Genomic DNA, 21,521 nt, shown 5'->3' on the forward strand with positions numbered 1-21,521 from the left:
GCACCAGCAAAGGTAGTGTTTGGTTGTAGGCAACTTTTTAACTTATATAAAACTTTAAAATCTCAAACTCACATGCTCATAAGATTTACTAAAACTGGTGTACTCAGAATATGGTGCAGCTAGTAACTAATCAGCTTTTGTGTTTTATTGTCAAGCTGGACAAGCTGAATTTAGAAGCCCATTGGTTACTATGCACAGCTGCACCAGATTCTGTTTGCATCAGTTTTAGTAAATCTACTCCTATGTGTTCAACACCAACCCCCACAAGATGCAATCTCCTAATTGCACTAACTAGTTATAACACATAGGGATTACACTGTAACCTCGTTCCAATTTAAAAGGGAAAGGGACTGCCAAATATTTTTCTCCTCAGAAGACTAGCAGAAAATGTTCATGCTTGCTCATACTCTTTCTCTATCTTTTAAAACTCAGAAACGTAACAACAGAATACTCACTAGATGGTATTACTGCCTCACTCTATCTTTCCACCTCAGACGTGCTGGCTTTGTCATTATTATTATATTATACAGGATTTATATAGCGCCGACAGTTTGCGCAGCGCTTTACAATATGAGGGAAGACAATGCAGTTACAATACAATTCAATACAGGAGGATTTAGAGGGCCCTGCTCGTTAGAGCTTACAATCTAGAGGGGGGGGTCAAGTGAAACAAAAGGCAATAGCTGTGGGGGATGAGCTGATGGAGAAAATGGAGGCACAGTTGTCAGGTGTGGGTAGGATAGGCTTCTCTGAAGAGGAGGGTTTTCAGAGATCGTCTAAAAGCTAATAGTGTAGGAGATAATCGGACAGATAAGGGTAAGGAGTTCCAAAGGATTGGTGAGGCTCTGGTAAAGTCCTGGAGGCGAGCATGGGAGGAGCTGATGAGGGAGCTAGAGAGCAGGAGGTTTTGAGAGGAACGAAGAGAGCTATTCGGTTGGTGTTTTGAGACTAGGCTAGTGATGTAGCTGGGGGCTAAGTTGTGGATGGCTTTGTAAGATGTTGTTAGCATTTTGAATTTAATTTGTTGAGTGAGCGGAAGCCAGTGGAGGGTTTGACAGAGAGGAGCAGCAGACACTGAGCGATTGGTGAGGTGGATGAGCCTGGCGGCAGCATTCATGTTGGATTGAAGGGGGGATAGCCTGTGTAGAGGTAAACCAATGAGAAGGGAATTGCAGTAGTCGAGGCACGAGATGACCAGGGAGTGAACTAGGAGCTTTGTTGTGTCTTTGGTTAGAAAGGGGCATATTTTGTAGATATTGCGGAGGTTGAGGCAGCAAGATTTGGACAGTGATTGGATATGGGGCTTAAAAGAAAGTTCAGAGTCCAGAACAACACCTAGGACCTTGGCATGCGGGGATGGGCTGATAGTAATGCAATCGATATTGACAGAGAGATCAGGGGAAGGGGCACGTGGTGGAGGAAAGATTATAAGCTTGGTTTTGGACGAATTGAGTTTGAGGCAGTGCTGTGACATCCAGACTGATATATCAGATAGTAGATTAGTGATACGTGAGGAGACTGATGGAGAGAGCTGAGGGGTGGATAAATAGATTTGAGTATCATCAGCGTAGAGATGGTATTGGAAGCCGTGGGAGGCTATCAGCTGACCTAGAGAGGACGTGTAGATAGAAAATAGGAGGGGTCCGAGAACAGAGCCTTGGGGGACCCCAACATAAAAAGGAAGAGGAGAGGAGGAAGTAGAATTGTAAGTAATGCTAAAGGTGCATTTGGATAAGTAGGAAGATAACCAGTGAAGAGTACCATCACGGAGACCAAAGGCGTAGAGTTTTTTGAGGAGGAGGGGATGGTCAACCGTATCAAAGGCAGCAGAAAGGTCCAGGAGTAGGAGTACAGAGTAGTGTTCTTTGGTTTTGGCAGTTAGTAGATCATTTGTCAGTTTTAGGAGAGCAGTTTCAGTGGAGTGTTGAGGCCGAAATCCAGACTGAAGGGGATCAAAGAGGCTATTCTTGGCAAGGTGGTCGCACAGTCGGTTGTAGACCAGACGTTCAAGGAGTTTGGATAAAAAGGGGAGCAGGGATATAGGGCGTAGGTTGTTAGGATCGGTTGGGTCCAGTGAGGACTTTTTAAGTATGGGGCTGATTAGTGCATGTTTTAGAGAGTTGTGGAAGATGCCAGAAGAGAGGGAGAGATTGAAGATGTGGGTTAGAGAGCGTAGAATAGGGCCAGAGGGTGAACGTAGCATTTACGAGGGAACAGGATCCAGAGGGCAGGTGGTTAAGTGGACGTTAGCAAGTAGTTTAGCAACCTCATCTATAGTAGTGGGGTTGAATGAGGGAAGTAGTGATTGCACCTGTGGGCATGAAGCGTGAGGCATGGAAGGTATCTGAACAGCAATGATTTCCTCATAAATTGTATAGATCTTCTGTTTAAAGTGGTTGGCAATTTCCTGGGCAGTGAGTGAGTCAGTGGGAGGAGGTAGTGGAGGATGGAGTAGAGAATTAAATGTAGCGAAAAGTTTCCGGGGGCGGGATGACAAGTTGTTAATGAGAGTGATAAAATAGGTCTGCTTGGCGGTGTGGAGACTGGAATTGCATTTATGGAGGGCAGATTTATATTGGTGGAAATCTATCTGAGACCTAGTCTTTCGCCACAGGCGCTCAAGAGCACGGCTATACTTTTTCAGACTTCTAGTGTTATCTGTTTGCCAAGGTTGAAGGGGTCGGGCCTGATTCAATGTGTAGTGACCAGTGTGTCTAGGGAGGCTAAAAGTGAAGTGTTGTAGACAGAAGTGGCTAGGTTGGTGCTGGAAAGGGGTGCAATTTTGTCATAGAGGTGGTTGGTAGCAGAGTAGAGAAGAAAAGGGTTGAGGTGGCGTAGGTTTCTGCAGGTAACTGTAAGGTAGCTAGAGGGAGAGGAGGCGGAGGAGAGGGAGAGAGTAAAACTAATAAGGTAGTGATCAGAAAGAGGGAAAGGGTTGTTTGAAAGGTTGTGCGGAGTGCATAGGTGGGAGAAAACCAGGTCAAGGGTATTGCCTTCAGAGTGAGTAGAAGCATGTATGCATTGCTTCAGGTCAAAGGAGGAGGTTAGACTGAGAAGTTTGGAAGTGGCAGGATTGTTAGTATTAATAGGGATGTTGAAGTCGCCGAGAATGATTGTGGGAATGATTGTCATTAAAGAACAGGGTACTTATCTCTGCATACTGTATGGTGGAGTTGCCTCTTGATCACCGCCCTTTGGAATAAGCTACTGGAATCTATAATGACTGCTCTCTCAACAGTATCTGCAACACTCACAGGTCACTTTGCTTTCTATGATTTTAAGCCTTCTGATATATGTTAAAAAATCTATTTTATATTTTTTCCTTATAGTGGCCAGATAGTTAATCTCAAAACACTATAAATCTCAAGTCATTCCCACCTTGGAAGAATGGATTGATGCCCTTAATGACCTTATGCACATGGAAGAGTTAGTTGCACCTTATAATGATAAAAATTTAAATTTCCGCAATATGTAGGTGGTTTGGATTATGTGTAAAGCATCTTCCAAATTTCAAACCCAATTTTCAGGTTTATTGCTGCTTATGATTCATGTTTATTGACAGGCCTGGAAACCCCTCCTTCCTGGTCTATACCCCATTTTCTGTTATATGAATAAAGCCGACACATGAAAAGGCTTCTTCCAAGTAAACTTCTTTATTCCAACATGAATAGTGGTGACAACATGACAAATGCTGAAATAATTGGGAAGTTTATTAAGGGTTGGTGCCGGTTCGCACTTGTGCGATGTGGGAGCCCTGCAAATCTACTGCGAGTTCCTGGGTCACATTGAATTTACATGGCGATTCGCACTGCCGTATGCGAATAACTGGGGGTGTCAATGCTTAATTTACAAGACCCCTGGGGCAGCTCGCGTGTCATGGTGCAAGCTGACAGTTCATGCATGAGTCGGATCGCACTGGTGTGCACCACCATGCGATCTGATTCTGCTGCAAACCTAAATTAGGGTATGTGCGTGTTCGGTGCGATTCAGATTCGGATTCGCCCATGCAATCTGTGTGGCTGAGTTTGCGTCGCACAGACATTGCGTGTGATTTTAGAAGCAGTGCGCTCTGAGTCGCATGCAGTGTCTGCCATCGCATAAGTGTGGACTGGCACTTAATGTTTGTTTTCCTATCGGACGCCTTCCTTGATTCTTGACCGACTTGCACACACCACCCCTCCCCTGGTGTTATGTATTGATGTTAATTGCAATTAAGTATGTACCGCCCCTAGTTTTAGGAGCAGTTTTCACATTATATAAGTTTGATTTTATTTTACATGTACATGCTATGAGGAAGGCGTAAAGCCGAAACGCGTCAGAATTTGTCATGTTGTCACCGCTATCCATGTTGGAATAAAGAATTTTATTTGGAAGAAGCCTTTTCGTGTGCGGGCTTTATTCATATAACATTTGGTTTGGACGTTCAGCCTGAGCACCGACACTTCGCTCTTTATCTTCCCACAGTTCGGTGGAGCTAGGGTGAGTTATTGTTAATACCCCATTTTCTGCCTTACTTTTCTGACACTCTCTATTTATTAGTCTTCCTCGCTATCTTTGCTCTTTTCCACATTCTTTACTCATTTTAATTAAAAAATGGCATATCACGGTAAGAGAACACTATTCTTTCTGTGTATTATATTACAGTATTGAATACTTTATTGTGTAGATGTATGCATTCTATTTGTTTAATTTCGGATGCATTTCAGTATTGGCATGTTTGTTATAGAAAATTAGTTAAGACAAATATTACAATCTGATTGTTCAATCTCTGTGGCACATGTATGGCCATCTATATAACATGGCAATATAAGTGGCAATCAGATTATGCAACTTACTATACATTTATTGACATCTACAGTTAAAAGCATGAGGGCCTTTCTGATTATAAATATACACTACATTTTCAAAAGTATTGGGACACCTTCCTTTACACGCACATGAACTTTAGTGGCATCCCAGTCCTAGTCCATAGGGTTTAATATTGAGTTGGCCCACCCTTTTGTAGCTATAACAGCTTCAACTCTTCTGGGAAGGCTGTCCACAAGGTTTAGGAGTGTGTTTATGGGAATGTTTGACCATTCTTCAAGAAGCCCTTTTGTGAGGTCAAGCACTGATGTTAGACGAAAAGGCCTGGCCCTCAGTTTCTGCTCTAATTCATCCCAAAGGTGTTTCTATCGGATTGAGGTCAGGACTTTGTGCAGACAAGTCAAGTTCCTCCACCCCAAACTCACTCATCCATGTCTTTATGGACCTTGCTTTGTACACTGGTGCACAGTCATGTTGGAACAGGAAGTGGCCTTCCCCAAACTGTTCACCCCCAAAGTTGGGAGCATGACATTGTCCAGAATGTCTTGGTATGCTGTCGCCTTAAGAGTTCCCTTCACTGTAACTGAGGGGCCAAGCTTAACCCCTGAAAAACAACCCCACACCATAATGATTTGGACCACTGCACAAAGCAAGGTTTTTGTGTTTTATCACAGACATTTTTAAATTGTGGTATTTTTCGGCCACATTTGCTGGTGGTAGATTCCAAGTGTTTACTTCACTTTCTGCAAAATTCTGCTTTTTAATACTGCTTTTGATTTACAAAAATGCCCATGTATGAATAGTTATATATGAAAGAAAAACAACAATCCTGTTAGAGTGTTGATTCATTTATTTCTGTTGAAACTGGCCAAAGTCACTGCAGTGAGGGTAACTCAGACATCACTGTAAGCAATTTGTTGAACAGAATAAATTATTCAAAGCCTGCAGCTTAATCCAACTTTTGGCTTCCGAAGCCCCTTTTTCGCCAGTTTGGAGTATAAGATCAGCTTTACTACTGCCAGAGTCACTTGCTTAAGGGTAATTACCTGTGAAAATAAGGAAGTGCTGTTATTTCAAATGCCTCTTACACTCAAAGCTTTTAAGAAAATAATTATATATGCAAAATCTACAATCTATTTTTTGAATGTGTTAACTGTGAATAAGGTATAATGCAATCCTACTAACTTTTAGCAATGGTTGTTTGGTTGGTTGTTTGGTTGGCTTATTTACTTATTAATGAAGAATTATTGTGAAACTGACAATGTAACTGCAATTCAGGATCTGGTAAACTTAATATAATGTACATATTTGCTTGTACGTAAGAGCCTTAGAGAGGAGACTTTGGGGAACCTAGTGGCATGGAAGGATTAGATAAATTAAAGTGTAACCCTAAAAAAAAAAAAAAAATGGATCCTGTTCCTTTAAAGCATGTTTTACAGCACAGTCCTTGTGCTGTTTAATATGGCCCTTTGGCATCACCTGAAATACCTGACGGATCCTGCCTGGTGCAGCCCTCCCCACTGTAAACTGACCATGGTTTATTATGGCTGCTGAGCCCTTACATTGTGGTCAGTTTATGTTCCTCGGTCGTCAGCTGTCTTTCCTTGCTCCCTCTCTCCCCCTCCCTCCTTGCCTGTCAGCTTGTGATAGTGCCCGTCCCTCCCCTCCTGCTGCAGAAGTTTCTGTGTAAAGTACATACATTCTCCTCTGTTAGAAAACGTTCTATGCTCCAGTGTATGTTCTTTGTAAAAAATATGCAGATTTCTACCTTGTTTTAGAGCGCCGCTCGACACTGACGTGACTGCTCTCTGCTCTCCTCCCCTCCTCCCGACTGATGCCAGTGGGGGATTCTCGGGCCCTCCTGCTGTAGTTGTCAGATGGGGAGAGGGATCAGCGAGCAGTCACATGAGCCCTGAATGGCGTTTTGAAATAAGGTAGAAATCGGCATATTTTTTACAAAGAACATACACTGGAGCATAGAACATTATCTAACAGAGGTGATTATATGTACTTTACAAAGTGGCTTTGCAACCACTTTAAGTTCATTTTACTTTGTATCCTAGGTGATAGTTAGCATTTAATGTTTACATTGTGGGGGGCGCCCCAAGAGTATTTTATTTTTCTCCTCTAAAATTCGGCTTAAAATTCTTTCTCAGTCTTAGCAACTTTCCCTTTTTCTGTCCGAATATAAAGTAACTTACAGCATTCACAGCTTTCATCAAACACAAGGCCAGTAGAGCAGAATTGTTTGTATGTAATTCCATTTGCACAGTTCCAGAAAGCATTCTTGTCACCAGCTACAGGATAAAGACCACTGGCTTTTCCAGCACAGAATTCTTTTTGAGTTTTGGCTGGAGGAGTGGGAGGATAATTGCCTGAAATTGTAAAATAAAGGTTATTATATTATATGTTAATTAAGTCTATAATTTATTGGTTTATTATTTGCATCAACAGCTTTTGTTTTACAAAAGTGTAAATAACGAAATATGTGGAGTATAAAAGAGCTTCTTAAGGTATTTAACTTTTGTCCTATGGGTTTTTCAGTCTTGAAATGAGCAAGCAACAAAAGGACTCTCATTAAGATTTTAGGAGAGAAACCACTGTATCAGCAGTCCTTTAATGTGAGCGTGCCTTCACACCTAAGATGAACCTCTACTGACATTATAGTGTTTTCGAGCATTTTTGCGAGCATATGCATGTGTTTTTTTTTGTTTTATTAGTATTTTGCAATTGTTTTTGCACATCTATACCATCTCCTGGGGCCAAAACAAACAACACAGCTTCATCAAAAAGCTCAGGTACCTTTTTTGAGCTTTGAGCATCCAGCTTTGAGCAACTTATACCTCGTTTCCACTGAGCGGTACAGTTCGGTTCGGTACAGTTCGGAACGGTACACCTTGATCAGGCTTGCATTTCCACCACCAACAGTACCCTTACATGATAGGCATGGTGTAGCCGGAAAGTAGTAATCGACGTCACTTGATAGGCGATAGGTAAAGGGACGATTCTCTGTCAATCAATCAACGTTCTGCTGAGTGTAGCTCCACCCTGTTGGTACAGTACGTTTGTGCTTGGTACCCCAATGAAAGAGTCCCAAAAAAGTGGTACGGTACGGTTCGGAATTAGGGTACCATTCACAACTTTTGACAATGGAAACGGCAAAAATTGCATACCATACCGAACCATACCGCTCAGTGGAAACGATGCATAAGAGTAGAGTTGTGAACGGCTTGTATTGTATTTCTCAAGTGTGAATGGGGCTAATTAAACCAGGCTATCAATTTTTTTGCCAAAGGTGGGGCTGGACAATTGTAGAAACTATTTTAATTATAATATGGTTTCCTTTCCTACAATACATGTCATCACTGGCAACAGATCCATCATCAGCATTAATAAGTGTTCCTGAGAATTTATTGGTCTGTCAGCATTCATAAAGGATTTTTTCCCCTATTACAAGCATACACCTCAAGCAGCCCCAATAATTCTAAAGCCTGAACATTTTTTATCTTAAAAGGTAAAACATTTCCCAGTGTTTGTATCACCCCCTCACCCCCCACTTACCTGAGTCCTAACTCAATCCAGCTTTGTGCCCATCTGCAATGGCTCTCTCCTCTCTCTGCTTACAGAGGCAGCATCGGGAGCCATAGGCTGCTTCTGCTGTCAATCAAATTCTGTGAGCAGAGAGTTGGGGGCAGGGCTGAGCCATGCTGTTGTGTTAATAGGTGCAAACAGCCAGGCTAGGGATCAAGCCGGCAGGTGTGCCCCCAAAACAAGCAGCTTGGTTTGGGGACACACAAAGAAGATGAGGAGCCAAGAGTGCTTGCTGGGGACCCCAGAAGAGTAAGTTCCAGGCTGCTGTGTGCAAAACCATTGCACAGAGCAGGTAAGTGTAACATTTTATTCTAAAAAACATATTTAATAAAACAATTATCTTTACAAATGCTTTAATGTTTTATACCATATTACTTCAGCTACTTACAGCAATCACAGCTCACATCAAATACAAGGCCAGTGGAGCAGTATTCTTTGTAGGTTATTCCATTTGCACAGTTCCAGAAAGCATTTTTTTCACCAGCTACAGGGTATAGGCCACCAGCTTTCCCAGCACAGAATTCTTTTGTCTTTGTGGGAGGTGGTGGGTAGTTGCCTAAAAAAGCAAAATGCACATAAGGTTTATAGATATGTAAACTTGTTAAAATCTGCTCCACCAAAAGCAGCCTTTTTAAAACAGTTTTTCCTAGCTGAGCTTTTAATGGGGTTATAAAGGGGCAAAGTCTGTTGGTGGGGGCATTGAGCACAGTAAGGCTCAGTTCACATCTAGGCATTCTGGATCACTGGCGGAATCACCGCAATTCTGCCCACGATCCTGAATCGCCATAAAACGTGCGACGTGCTTGCAATCCCAGTTACTTTTCACCCCAATCGTATCGTGATTTTGCTGTGATTGTCACCCAATGAATAGCAGTAAAATCATGCAAACAAAATCGCGGTAACAAGCTTAACTTGATTTTTGAACACAAGTTGCCAAGTGATTTCAACAGAATCAGGGGTGTCAAAACTCTTAATGGTGCCATTACTCCAAACACACATTGTACGTTTTGCTGCAAAATGAAATCATGGCACAGTTACTGCAATTCTCCCTGCAATTCCAGGAACTATATATGTGAATTTCAAAGTTGATCATATGTAGCTGCATTACCTTATATTTATTGTCATTTACTGTTCTTCTGCTTTTCAACTTTTTATACAAGCCATTGTGAATGCATGTTGAATGCATTCACTTCTCTCTTGGTGTGTTATGACTAGACAGACATGCATGCATGCATACAAGCAAACTTCATACATACAGGCAAGCAGCGAAAGGAAGATGGAGTCAATTTGAGGGCATGTCATTGACTGAGAGTCCAAGTTTTATTGAATGAAATGTGGAAAATAATGATGGGAACCACCGCTCCCACCGCTCGCCCAGCCCGATCTGAGCCAGCGCTGCTCCACTGACCATGCCCTCTTATGCGTTTTGCCCTGCCCTCCGGGCTAATTCATAGACATCTATGACCTCTAAGACCTTGTGGGTAGGGCTAAATGCCCCACGCTGGCTGAGGCCGTCAAACACTTACATTGACACAGATCTGGCTGGGTAAGCAGCGGTTCCCATCTTTGCTATTCAGCACTACTGGATAAGTGATATCTCAGGCCAGCACCCCCATTCCTGAGCACCAGCGGGACAACACAGTTCATTCTTACTTAGAGTGGCATTACAAGATACACACAGTGCAAAATATATAGAGACAAAGTTGAGGCTTGGGTGACCCCCAGACTTTATAAGTGTTGACACAAGGAGAAGTCATTTTAGGTGCTTTCCAGCATATATGGGTTTCATTTGAAATTTCAGCTTAACAGCAATAGATGGGAACTTAATACTAGCAAGATGTACAGTCAGTTATACCTACCAAAGTATAAATCTAATATTAAGAGATGTTATAACTTATTTGTGACTCATTTATATCTTAATACTATTCCTTCTAATCAACAATGAATCATTCTGGATCTCTATAAGTTATTAGGAAGTTGTCCTGTTTTATATACTGTGACAGGAAGTCAGGTAAATCTGGGAATGGAGTCACTGAGAGGAGACACATTCCCACCTGCTTTGAAAGTTCACTGATACTATAGGGTGTTGGCTGCAGAGAGAGCCAGCAGGAAGTTGAAAACCATTCAGCTGTTCAGAATGAGGAGATCAAGGACTCTATAATTTGTCCAGAGAAAATCTATTGAGTGCTGCCTCCTGTCGCTGTGTGAGCTGGGAAGAGGAGGACAGACATACGTGTACCTCCCGACGCCGTGTGGGCATGGGAGAAGGACTGCTGCCGCCTGTCGCCGTGTGGGCTGGGAGAGGGGGACAGTCGGATGTGTGCCTCCCGACAAGCTGGTGAGCATGGGAGAAGACCCCCTAAAGCGATGTGAAGCTAAGGAGGGTAACCACGAGTGAAGACGTCTCAAAGGTGAGAAGACAAAGTGTTCCATGTGAAGAATCTGAAGAGTAAAGGATCCTGTTATAAATGAACATGTGCTGTGTGAAAGAAAACAAAGGGACATGTTCAATGGACAATGTTTGTGCTGTGTGAAAAGCAAACAAATGGACATTTGAGTGTCTGCTGTAGGATCAGCAGTGTCGGCCCAACAGTAGGTTGGAAAGACTTCTTAGGTAGGTTCCAGCGTGAGAAGGTAGCCGCCCACAGAGGCAAGGATTTATTTTGTCTTTTATTTTATTTTGGCTGTTTTGATGCTTGCAATTGTGTTAAGTAAATTGCATGAATAAATCAGTCTTGTTTTCAACCTCTAATCGGCTATCTCTGTGAAAACGCACCCCCAAAGGGGTCACCCATACGCCTACCACCGAGCTAATCCCTTACATATGGTGGAGGTATGCAGTGGGCAGAAGCAGCAAGATCCCTGCAAGGAAGTGCAAATGTTTGATGAACTTTGTCTGGTGCATGAGATTGCACAATCTATGTGTGCAGGAGAGAAGATCCTGACAGAAAAAAAAAAAAAAAAAAAAAAGTGTTTTAAAGAGACAGGGGTCTCAAAATTTTTTGATGAACTTTGTTGTGTCTGGTGCAAGTGACTGCACAAACTGTGTGCGCAGGAAAAGAGATCTTGCAAGAGAGAGAAAAACTACATGTGTTGAAGAGACAGTGGTCTGAAAATTGTTTGCTGGACTGTGAAAAATTTGTTTGTGGAGTTATTGAAGATGGGGCGGTCCAAACGCCTGAAAAATGCAAAGATAGATGAAATGAGAGACCGGATTCTTTGGATGGAGGGGATGTTGCCGTCTGAACCAGCCCCATCCATGCCTAAAGAGAGTCTACTAAAGAGGAAGGTTGTTGTCCCTAGCAACACTGATGAAACTGCTATGGAGACGCAGTGTGCTCAGATGAAAAGTAAACTCAAAATGGAGGAGATGTTGAAACATCTGATTATATCAAATGCAGCTCAACAGCAAGCAAATGCAGCTCAACAGCAGGCAAATGCGGATTTTCAGCGGAGCTTTGCAGCTCAGCAAAAGGCTCACCAAGAGAGCATGGCAGGCTGGAAACAGAGACGCCAGCAGCCAATGGAGGCCATCGGTTTGGAAGAAACCGAGTATGTGTGCAGGGCTGAGTTGGATGCCTTGCAACGGAAAATGGAAGAAAAGGAACAAGCCTTGGAATTGCTTAAAATGGAGCATAGAAACTTGCAGGAAATGAATGAACTACTCAAGTCTCATGTGTTACAGTGGGAAGAATCCACTGCTCTTCTTTTGGTCGAGTTGCAAAAACGCAGAGAGACTATAATGGAGAAAGATACCATCCTCATGGAAAAGGAAAGTGAAATTCAGACTTTGCAGAAGCAAAGTATGGCTGATATGTTGGAGTTGCGTAATCAGCTGGAAAAAAGTCTTCAGTGTTTGGAAGTTACAAAAATAGACCTGCAGGAGTCGCAGGAACAGAATGTTGCTCTGAAAGCGACATTGTCTCTCAGCGACAAAGAGAAAAGTGAAAGAGAGGCTAAATTACTGAGTACTGTGTATGAGCTCACTACTTTAAGCAATGTGGTAAATGAATGGCGTGCGGACTGTGAAAGTTGGAAAGGGGAAGCCCAACGTGTCCAGCAGCAGTTAAAGGAGAAAGAAGCCTGTGTGGCAGAATTACATTCTTATTCCCAGATGCTAGCCAATGAGGTGAAGGCTCTTATGCAGGGAAAAGAAGATTGTGAACATAAGAGGGAAAAAGTAGAGGCACAGCTTCTGGAATCGCAAGTCAAGGTGTCAGAAGGTGACCGATTGTGTGCTAAGCTGTCAGAGAAGGCAAACCGACTGCAGGTTGAGTTGGACAATGTTACAAATCAGCTTTCTCAAGCAGACAGCAAATCTAGAGAAATTGCGGAAGATTTTTCTATCTTGGAATCGCAGCTGCAAGACACGCAGGAACTCTTACAGGAAGAGAGGTGTCAAAGGCTGAGTTTTAGCACAAAGCTCAAACAAATGGAAGATGAGAAAAATGGCTTCCTGGAACAATTAAAAGAGGAGGCGGAAGCAAAGAAAAACCTATCAGAGCAAGTCGCAACATTGCAAGCTCAGATAGCGGATATGAAAAAACGCATGGAAGAAAGCGTTGGTTCATTACAGTGTGTTGAAGATGTGAAAAAGAAGTTTGATCAGATGCTTGGTGAAGAGAAGACTGTGTCTGCAAAATATGCAGAAGAACGCGCCCGTGCAGAAACGGAGGTGCGTGATAACGAGAGCAAAGCCCTGTTCTTGGCTCGCTCTTTGGAGGAAGCTCTAGAGTGTAAGGCTGAACTAGAAAGTGTTAACAAACAGCTGCGTACAGAAATGGAAGAATTGGTCAGCTCCAAGGATGATGTTGTGAAAAGAGTTCAGGAGCTAGAAAAGTCTAAGCGAGCCTTAGAACAGCAAGTAGAAGAGATGAAGATTCCGTTGCAGGAACTGGAAGAGGAATTCCAGGCAACAGAGGATCTGTCCCAAAGAGGGGATAGTGTGCCTGATGCAGTTTTTAAAAGGATCAGTGTTTTGGGGTCTGTCCTGAGTGAGCCTCAGAAATGTGATGACATGTGGCTTGAATCACCCTTTTGGAATAAACCGTTCCTTCAAAAACTTCAAGCATTGGAAAATGTATCATTAGAGCTTCAGCAAACAAAGGAGCTGAGTAAGAAATGTGATGATTTCTCAGTTCAGGCTGAAAACCTAGTGGGGAAAACTAAGGCTGTTGGTGAAAACGTGAAGCAAATGAATAAGTGCCTTTCAGGGAGTGTTTCCAAAATGGAACTGGTGAAAGACGGGTGGCAGAAGTTTGATCGTGATCTTGAGATGCATTCCATGTGGAATTCAGATAGAGAAAAAGAACTAGGTGACCTTGAGCGGTCAAATAGTTCAGCAGAAAGTGCATTGAAGAAACCTGTAAAAGAATGTGTTGCAGTTCCATGCTTCTTCACTGATGCAGAGAGGAGGTCTATAATGGATACCACCCAGATCGCTGGGTTCAACTGTGTTGTTGCCTTTAACCCCTATGTTGGTGTAAGGAAAGTTGATGATGTTCTGGTTGACTACTTCTGTGAAGAGTTTGGCAAGAAATATAAACTGAATATCAAATCAAATAGTAGGCCTTTACTGCGACTCGCTCAGGAGGGCGAAAAGTTTAAGAAGTTGATGAGTGCAAATGCTTCCGATCTGCCTATGAATATGAAATGTTTGGTGAATGATATTGATATCTCTGGGAAAAGGAACAGGGGTCACTTTGAAGAAATGTGTGACAGCCTGTTGTCTCAATTGGAAAATCCTCTGCACAGCATCTTAGAGCAAGCAAAGCTCAAGAAGGAAGATCATTCCCTTTTACAACAAAAAGTCAATGATTGTGTACAGATGTATGGAGAGGCAACTCAAGTCACAGAGGGATGTCAAGAGTCCCTACTTGGAACAAAGCTTAGTGAAGCAAAGGTTCTCAAAGTTTTGTGGAAAACATTTATGGATTGCAGAGAGAGGCGTCTTAAGAATGTTGAAGACATTAAGACTAGCCCAATTGAGTTGCCTATGGATCACGGTCCTCCATGGTGGATTGGACAGACGGTTATGAGGGACAAGCTGTCTGACATTTATGAGAAAGCTGTCAATGAAGATGACAGAAACGAGAAGGAGCAAAATGATGCCAAAAATGCAGTTGAAGAATGTGTATATGAGATGAGAGACAAACTGTGTGGCAGTTATGAGAAATCTGTCAATGAAGATGACAAAACAGTTTCATCCGGAAGCTTGAGGATAATAGGAGGCTTATCAGTGAGTCAGCAGTGCCTGACACATGCGTGCCTGGAAATATGTGTCCCAACCCTAGGGTTGAAACAAGAGGGGGGGGTATGTGACAGGAAGTCAGGTAAATCTGGGAATGGAGTCACTGAGAGGAGACACATTCCCACCTGCTTTGAAAGTTCACTGATACTATAGGGTGTTGGCTGCAGAGAGAGCCAGCAGGAAGTTGAAAACCATTCAGCTGTTCAGAATGAGGAGATCAAGGACTCTATAATTTGTCCAGAGAAAATCTATTGAGTGCTGCCTCCTGTCGCTGTGTGAGCTGGGAAGAGGAGGACAGACATACGTGTACCTCCCGACGCCGTGTGGGCATGGGAGAAGGACTGCTGCCGCCTGTCGCCGTGTGGGCTGGGAGAGGGGGACAGTCGGATGTGTGCCTCCCGACAAGCTGGTGAGCATGGGAGAAGACCCCCTAAAGCGATGTGAAGCTAAGGAGGGTAACCACGAGTGAAGACGTCTCAAAGGTGAGAAGACAAAGTGTTCCATGTGAAGAATCTGAAGAGTAAAGGATCCTGTTATAAATGAACATGTGCTGTGTGAAAGAAAACAAAGGGACATGTTCAATGGACAATGTTTGTGCTGTGTGAAAAGCAAACAAATGGACATTTGAGTGTCTGCTGTAGGATCAGCAGTGTCGGCCCAACAGTAGGTTGGAAAGACTTCTTAGGTAGGTTCCAGCGTGAGAAGGTAGCCGCCCACAGAGGCAAGGATTTATTTTGTCTTTTATTTTATTTTGGCTGTTTTGATGCTTGCAATTGTGTTAAGTAAATTGCATGAATAAATCAGTCTTGTTTTCAACCTCTAATCGGCTATCTCTGTGAAAACGCACCCCCAAAGGGGTCACCCATACGCCTACCACCGAGCTAATCCCTTACAATACCTATTAATTGAAGAAAGGCCAACCACAGTTACTTACAGCACTGACAGCTCTCATCAAAAACAAGACCAGTAGAACAATATTGTTTGTATGTGATTCCATTGGCACAGTTCCAGAATGCATTCTTGTCACCGGCTACTGGGTACAAGCCACTGGCTCTTCCAGCACAGAACCCATTCTGACTCTTATCTGGAGATGTTGGATGTTTGTTGCCTTGAGAAAAAAAAGCTACATTTTATTCATCTAAATTCATGCTATTAACAAACTATAATATTTGTTGGATGAGTTTATAGATATACAATGGGGAGATTTACTAGAATTGAACCACTCAGAACCTGGTGCAGCTGTGCATGGTAGCCTGTCAGTTTCCAACTTCAGCTTGTTCAATTAAGCTTTGACAATAAAACATTGAAGCTGATTGGTTTGCAGAACTGTACCAGATTTTGCAATCTCCAGCTTTAGTAAATCCCCCCCCCCCCCCAATATATTATACTGTCAGTTATCCAGTTCCAGTACACTTTCAGAGCTTTCACATAGGTTTACTTGCTCCTTTGTGAATATTGTATGATCACACAGCGGAATAAGCATATGTAGGATTGCCTTTAAATGGGGTGAAAATGTGTGTACATTATTTATGGTTCTAAATCAATAAAACATGATTTTTTTTCTCAGAACAATTAATTTGTCATGAATAAATGAGTCAATTCATAATGAATATCAATGTAAAATAAAAAAACAATATGCAGTACTTTCCGGCAATACATGCACATTTCAAGTGTTTCACTCTACAAGTACAGAAACATACCCGTTGATCTGCTAGAAATGCAAACAGCTCATATGACATTTTTTATGGCTGACAACACACAGCATTTTTGTGATGTCAGCCATCCCAGTTATCTTTTGCTAAGCTCCCTAAAGAAGATCTACCATTATAATGTGTATTTTATAGTTCTGCCCCCATGCAGTACTTTGTCCCTTATTTCTAAGTGCTTGCTAACCCTAGTTATGAGGTCCAACCTGCCCCCCTCTCCTCCTGCCACAGATAATCCAACAACAGCTATGAAGGAGATGGCTGATTCATAGCTGCAGCTTGCTTGACTGGGAGCACTTTCTTGAGACGAGCAATGACTAGAGGAATACAGAGATGGGGTGACAATAAACACCCCTGCTGAAAAACTGAATAAAAAACACAAGTCAGGGGATGAATACATGAAACTTTTAAAGTCACTGAATATCCCTAGTATAGTTAAATCTATAATTGGGAAATAGAAAGAGTATGGCATATCTGTAAATATGTAAAGTGCAGGCAATGCACTATAAGTGAGTGATTGATCAAGAATGAGACTAGGGAAGCCACCCAGAGACCAGAAAGTTTAGCGGCAGTTAGAAAACAGTTTCCTTAATTCTGATTGTTAGCTTTTTATGCAATCAACCCATTTGCTGCCTTTTCTGTTTATTCCTATTATTGGGGGATTTTTTGTCTTTCATTTTATTTTGTGATTGGTTTGAGGTTAGTGGGCTGTTGTTGCGTCCATAGCAAAGCTTTGCTTTAAAATATGATAAGCTTTTGTTTGGGGAGGGGGTATCTTGGGTTTTTCAATTATTTGGGGGGGGGGGTAAATGTTTCTATTCTTTGTTTTAGGTTAAACTGCCTTTTCTTCCTTTTTTTCTCTTTGTTTCAATTCTTTAAAAAATTGTTTTTTTGTTTCAGGGAAGGTATTGTGGGTTTTTATCTGTTTTTCTTTTGTGTGTGTGTTTTTTTTTTTTTTTTTTTTTACTTCATGTTGATAGGGCCGTTTTTAAGTTTGGGGGGCATAAATTGGAGCATTCACTTGTTATTGATAATGTGTTCTTCAGAGACCTTGAAGTAACTAGTTTATCACAGTTACTTCAATCACCTTTGATATATTTGTGCATCGTGATCATATCCCCTCTTAATACCTCCGTAATTATTCCTCTTATCTGGAGTCTTCCAGCCCCAATTAATTTTGTTGCCCTTCTCTGAACTCCTTCTAGTTTAAGGACATCCTTACCGTGGATAGGTGACCAAAATTTGAACTGCATATTTAACCGCATAAGGACCGCCCCACGTATATATACATATACTGGGGCAGAAGGGCCCTTAAGCTTAAAATCACGTACCTGTACGTGATTTCTTCTTCCTGGTCTGGGGTGCGCACCACAGCGTGAGCCAATCAGTGGGTCCGGTGGACCCAATGTCCACCGGGAACCTGGTGATCGTTCGGAGAGAGGCAGAAAAACAAAGCAGATCGCTGTTCTGCTAGTAAGGAAGATAGCTAAGCTAAGCTACAGTAAGCTAAGCAGGAACACGGATCTCTGGATTCCTACAGTGCAACCATCCCCCACTCAGTTAGAAAGCACTCCCAGGGAACACATTTAACCCTTTGGTCGCCTCTGGTGTTAACCCCTTCCCTGCCAGTGTCATTAGTACAGTGAAAGTGCATTTTTAGCACTGATCACTGTATTGGTATCACTGGTCCCCAAAAAGTGTCAATTAGTGTCAGATTTGTACACCGCAATGTTGCAGTCCCGCTAAAAATCGCTGATCTACGCCAATACTAGTAGAAAATATTTTAATAAAATAAAATAAAAAGTCCATAATTCTATCCTATTGTTTGTAGACGCTATAACTTTTACAAAAAAACAATTAATATATGCTGTTTGGGGTTTTTTTAACAAAAATATGTAGCAGAAGACATATTGGCCTAAATTAATGAAGAAATTCGATTTTTTTAATTTTTTTTATTGGATGTGTTTTATAGCAGAAAGTAAAAAATATTGTGTTTTTTTTTTTTTTTTTAAATTGGCAGTCTTTTTTTGTTTATAGCGCAAAAAAATAAAAAACGCAGAGGTGATTGAATACCACCAAAAGAAAGCTCTACTTGTGGGGAATAAGGACATTAATTTTATTTGGCTACAGCATCGAACAATTGTCAGTTAAAGTAATGCAGTGCCGTATTGCAAAAAATGGCCTGGTAAGGAAGGGGGGTAAAACCTTCCGGAGCTGAAGTGGGTAAGATGAGCCCAAACTAGTGTTTTGTAAAGGGGTAGGATTATTGAACCTTATCTGCCATGTACTGTAGCTGCTCCTCCTACCCTTTTTTATCCTCTTCCTATAACACTGGTACATCCTACATAGTTTAGTATTATATCAGTAAACACTGAAACTGAGCTCCTAATTCAACCTTAATATCATTAATAAAAAGTTAACCAGCACTGGACTTAAGCAGAACCATGGGGCACACTATATGCAGCCTATATGCAGACCATTTAGAGAATGAGTTATTTATCACTTCTTTTTGGTCACATTTACGTAATCAGTTTCTATCCATGTACATACAGTTTCTTCAACATCAATAGATTTTATTTTGCAAATTAAACATTTATGAGGTACAGTATTGAATGCTTTTGCAAAATCTAATTATATTACATCCACTGGCCTTCCACTATCTAAATTTCTATTCACTTTCTCATAGACTGTTAACAGGTTTGTCTAACAAGAATCATCTTTCATAAGTCTATGCTTTTTATTACTTATGACACCTTTATCACAGACGAAATCTTGACTATTGTCCTCTAATCATTTCCTCAAATATTTTACATACTGAGTGGTAATTTCCTGGTATACATCTTGACCCTTTTTTGAACATTGATACCACATTTTCTCTACTCCAATTAGTTGGTACCTGCCATACCAGGTCAGTACAGTGTCTTTAAAATTTAGAAATAGCAGCTTGGCTATAATGGATCTAAGCTCCCTGAAGACTCACAGGTGAAAGTTATCTATTCTTGGTAAATAATTTACATCCAATTTTCTAGTCTGTTTTGAACTTGTTTCTTTGTCAGCCACAGAGGTACATTCATTACAACGTTATTAGCATTACCGAGCAGACTACAAGACCTGTATTTTTAATTTAAATAAACTGAAGAAAAAAATTTGAATACCAGTGGAATTTCCTTGCTACCGAATAATTACATACACAAGTGAATATATAAAATGTATTGGTGCTGCTAGTAAATCTTCTATCTAACTACAAACAAATATAAAGGGTGCTGCTGCTCACATCTACATGTATTCCGGCACAGCTAAAATAAACCAATATCTGTAATTCTGCGGCGCTCCCTCAGTGTACAAATCTAAATAAATTTGCTATGCAATTACAATCTTAATACATATATACATACAGTAGATATAGAAAGGAAACAAGTGGGGTGTAAATGATTCTATATATATCATTTAGACTGTGGGCATTATCTGATGCCATTTTGTTGTGGCTCACCTATAAAAAAAAGTATTACAGCAGCCATATTTGCAGCTTTGCATACAGTGATCCTGTTCTTGTGCTCTGTTTCCTGTTATCCTGACACAGTTTGCCTTGTACCTGCCAACCTGACCTAGCTGCCTTGAACCTATCATCTTGTTCCTACCCCTTGTATCTGTTGCCCTGATTTAGCTGCCTCTACCTGCTCCCTTGTATCTGATGGTCTTTCTGGCCCCTGACCTGACCCATCTTACCTGCTGTCTCTTACACTTTACAGCTGACTCAGCCTTACCTGACCTCTCCACCTGATTGCATATAATTTACTTAGCTATATATTTAGGTTGTTTTTTTTTTGGTTTGTTCCTTGACCTCATGCTAACAGGCTCCTCTCCCCGTTATGGAAAATAAAGGTGCTCATCTGCAGCAGCATCTGTTGGCAGAGATGAACACTGTCACTCATGTCTAAATAAATATTTGTCTTTTTGCTAGTATCATGGTCAAAAAATGATTTTTAATTTGTAATTATTTACCAACCACACCTAAATACTGACAATGAATAGGTGTCGAGTATACCCTTGTGTTAAACTATGCACCTAACACAGCATTGCAGTTTACATGGCAAGTCTTACTTAACTCAGAACTTTGCATGCACTGCTCTTGTTACATCAATCCAAACTTCAGGCAGGAATCAGTGTAATGCTATTATTATTTTATCAACATATTAATATTATAGTTTGTTTTTTTTGTTGTTTACAAAGTGCAGCAAAGTATTACTGGTCTCAGTTTCTCTAAATGCAAGCTTTTGCACATGTCTTTGCCCACAGAGTTTTATAAAAGCTTGGTTTTATTCAACAAACACCTTTCGGCATTTATAGCCAATAGGATAACAATTTTTATTGCATGATCATTGAATTTGTAGTTTAGTTTAGATGGCTTAAAGTCTGTAAAACCACACATACTAAGTACCTTTATCATGCTCAGTTGAAGGGCTGGTTCCAGATGGACTGCTCTTAGGACTACTTCCTGATGGACTGCTCTTAGGGATGCTTCCAGGTTGAGTGCTCTTAGGGCTGCTTCCAGATGGACTGTTCTTCGGACTGCTTTGAGAAGGACTGCTCTTGGGGCTGCTTTCAGATGGACTACTCTTAGGAGTGTTTCCAGGTGGACTGCTCTTAGGGCTGCTTTGAGATGGACTGCTCTTAGAACTGCTTCCAGATGAACTGCTCTTAGGGCTACTTCCTGATGGACTGCTGCTTTTAGGGTTGCTTCCTGATGGACTGCTCTTGGGGCTGCTTCCAGTTGGACTGCTCTTAGGACTGCTTCCAGATGGACTGCTCTTTGGACTGCCTTCAGATGGACTGCTTTTAGGACTGCTTCCAGATGGACTGCTACTTTTGTGGTCTATTTCAGAGTGTTTGCTCTTGGAATGTTCATCAGACCCACTGTGAGTTTTTACTGGAACAGTGTGAGAACCAGGATAATCACCTGGAAAATTACAATTTAGATTAAATTATGATGTGATTTATTTTTATTAATTAAAATTTCCTAAAGAGAAAGAAAGTGCTGTGCTTAGTGCGAAACATGTTGGAATAGAACTTGTTCCTAGTGGCTATTTTAATAAAGGAAGAATATTTGTTTTTCCTCACAGTGTGCAACTTTCCTGTTACTGGTACAATTGCTAGCTGAAAAATTGGCT

At 41.5% G+C, this 21,521-nt stretch overlaps 1 protein-coding gene across 1 annotated transcript in view; it reads right to left on the reverse strand.

Annotated features, from left to right (window-relative positions):
- Positions 1-5,770: 5,770 nt before the first annotated feature.
- LOC309548066 (uncharacterized protein) overlaps positions 5,771-21,521 on the reverse strand; it is a gene marked incomplete at its 5' end in the record, with an annotated part of 50,668 nt that continues 34,917 nt past the window's right edge. Inside the window, 5 exon segments of the mRNA XM_082248035.1 lie at positions 5,771-5,852; positions 7,008-7,181; positions 8,786-8,953; positions 15,582-15,755; positions 20,792-21,310. Coding sequence (XP_082104161.1) covers positions 5,839-5,852; positions 7,008-7,181; positions 8,786-8,953; positions 15,582-15,755; positions 20,792-21,310 — 1,049 coding nt within the window. The 3' untranslated portion in view covers positions 5,771-5,838.

The sequence above is a fragment of the Pelophylax lessonae genome (genome assembly GCF_965119305.1).
Source record: "Pelophylax lessonae genome assembly, chromosome: 2".
In the NCBI taxonomy this organism is placed as follows: Eukaryota; Metazoa; Chordata; class Amphibia; order Anura; family Ranidae; genus Pelophylax; species Pelophylax lessonae.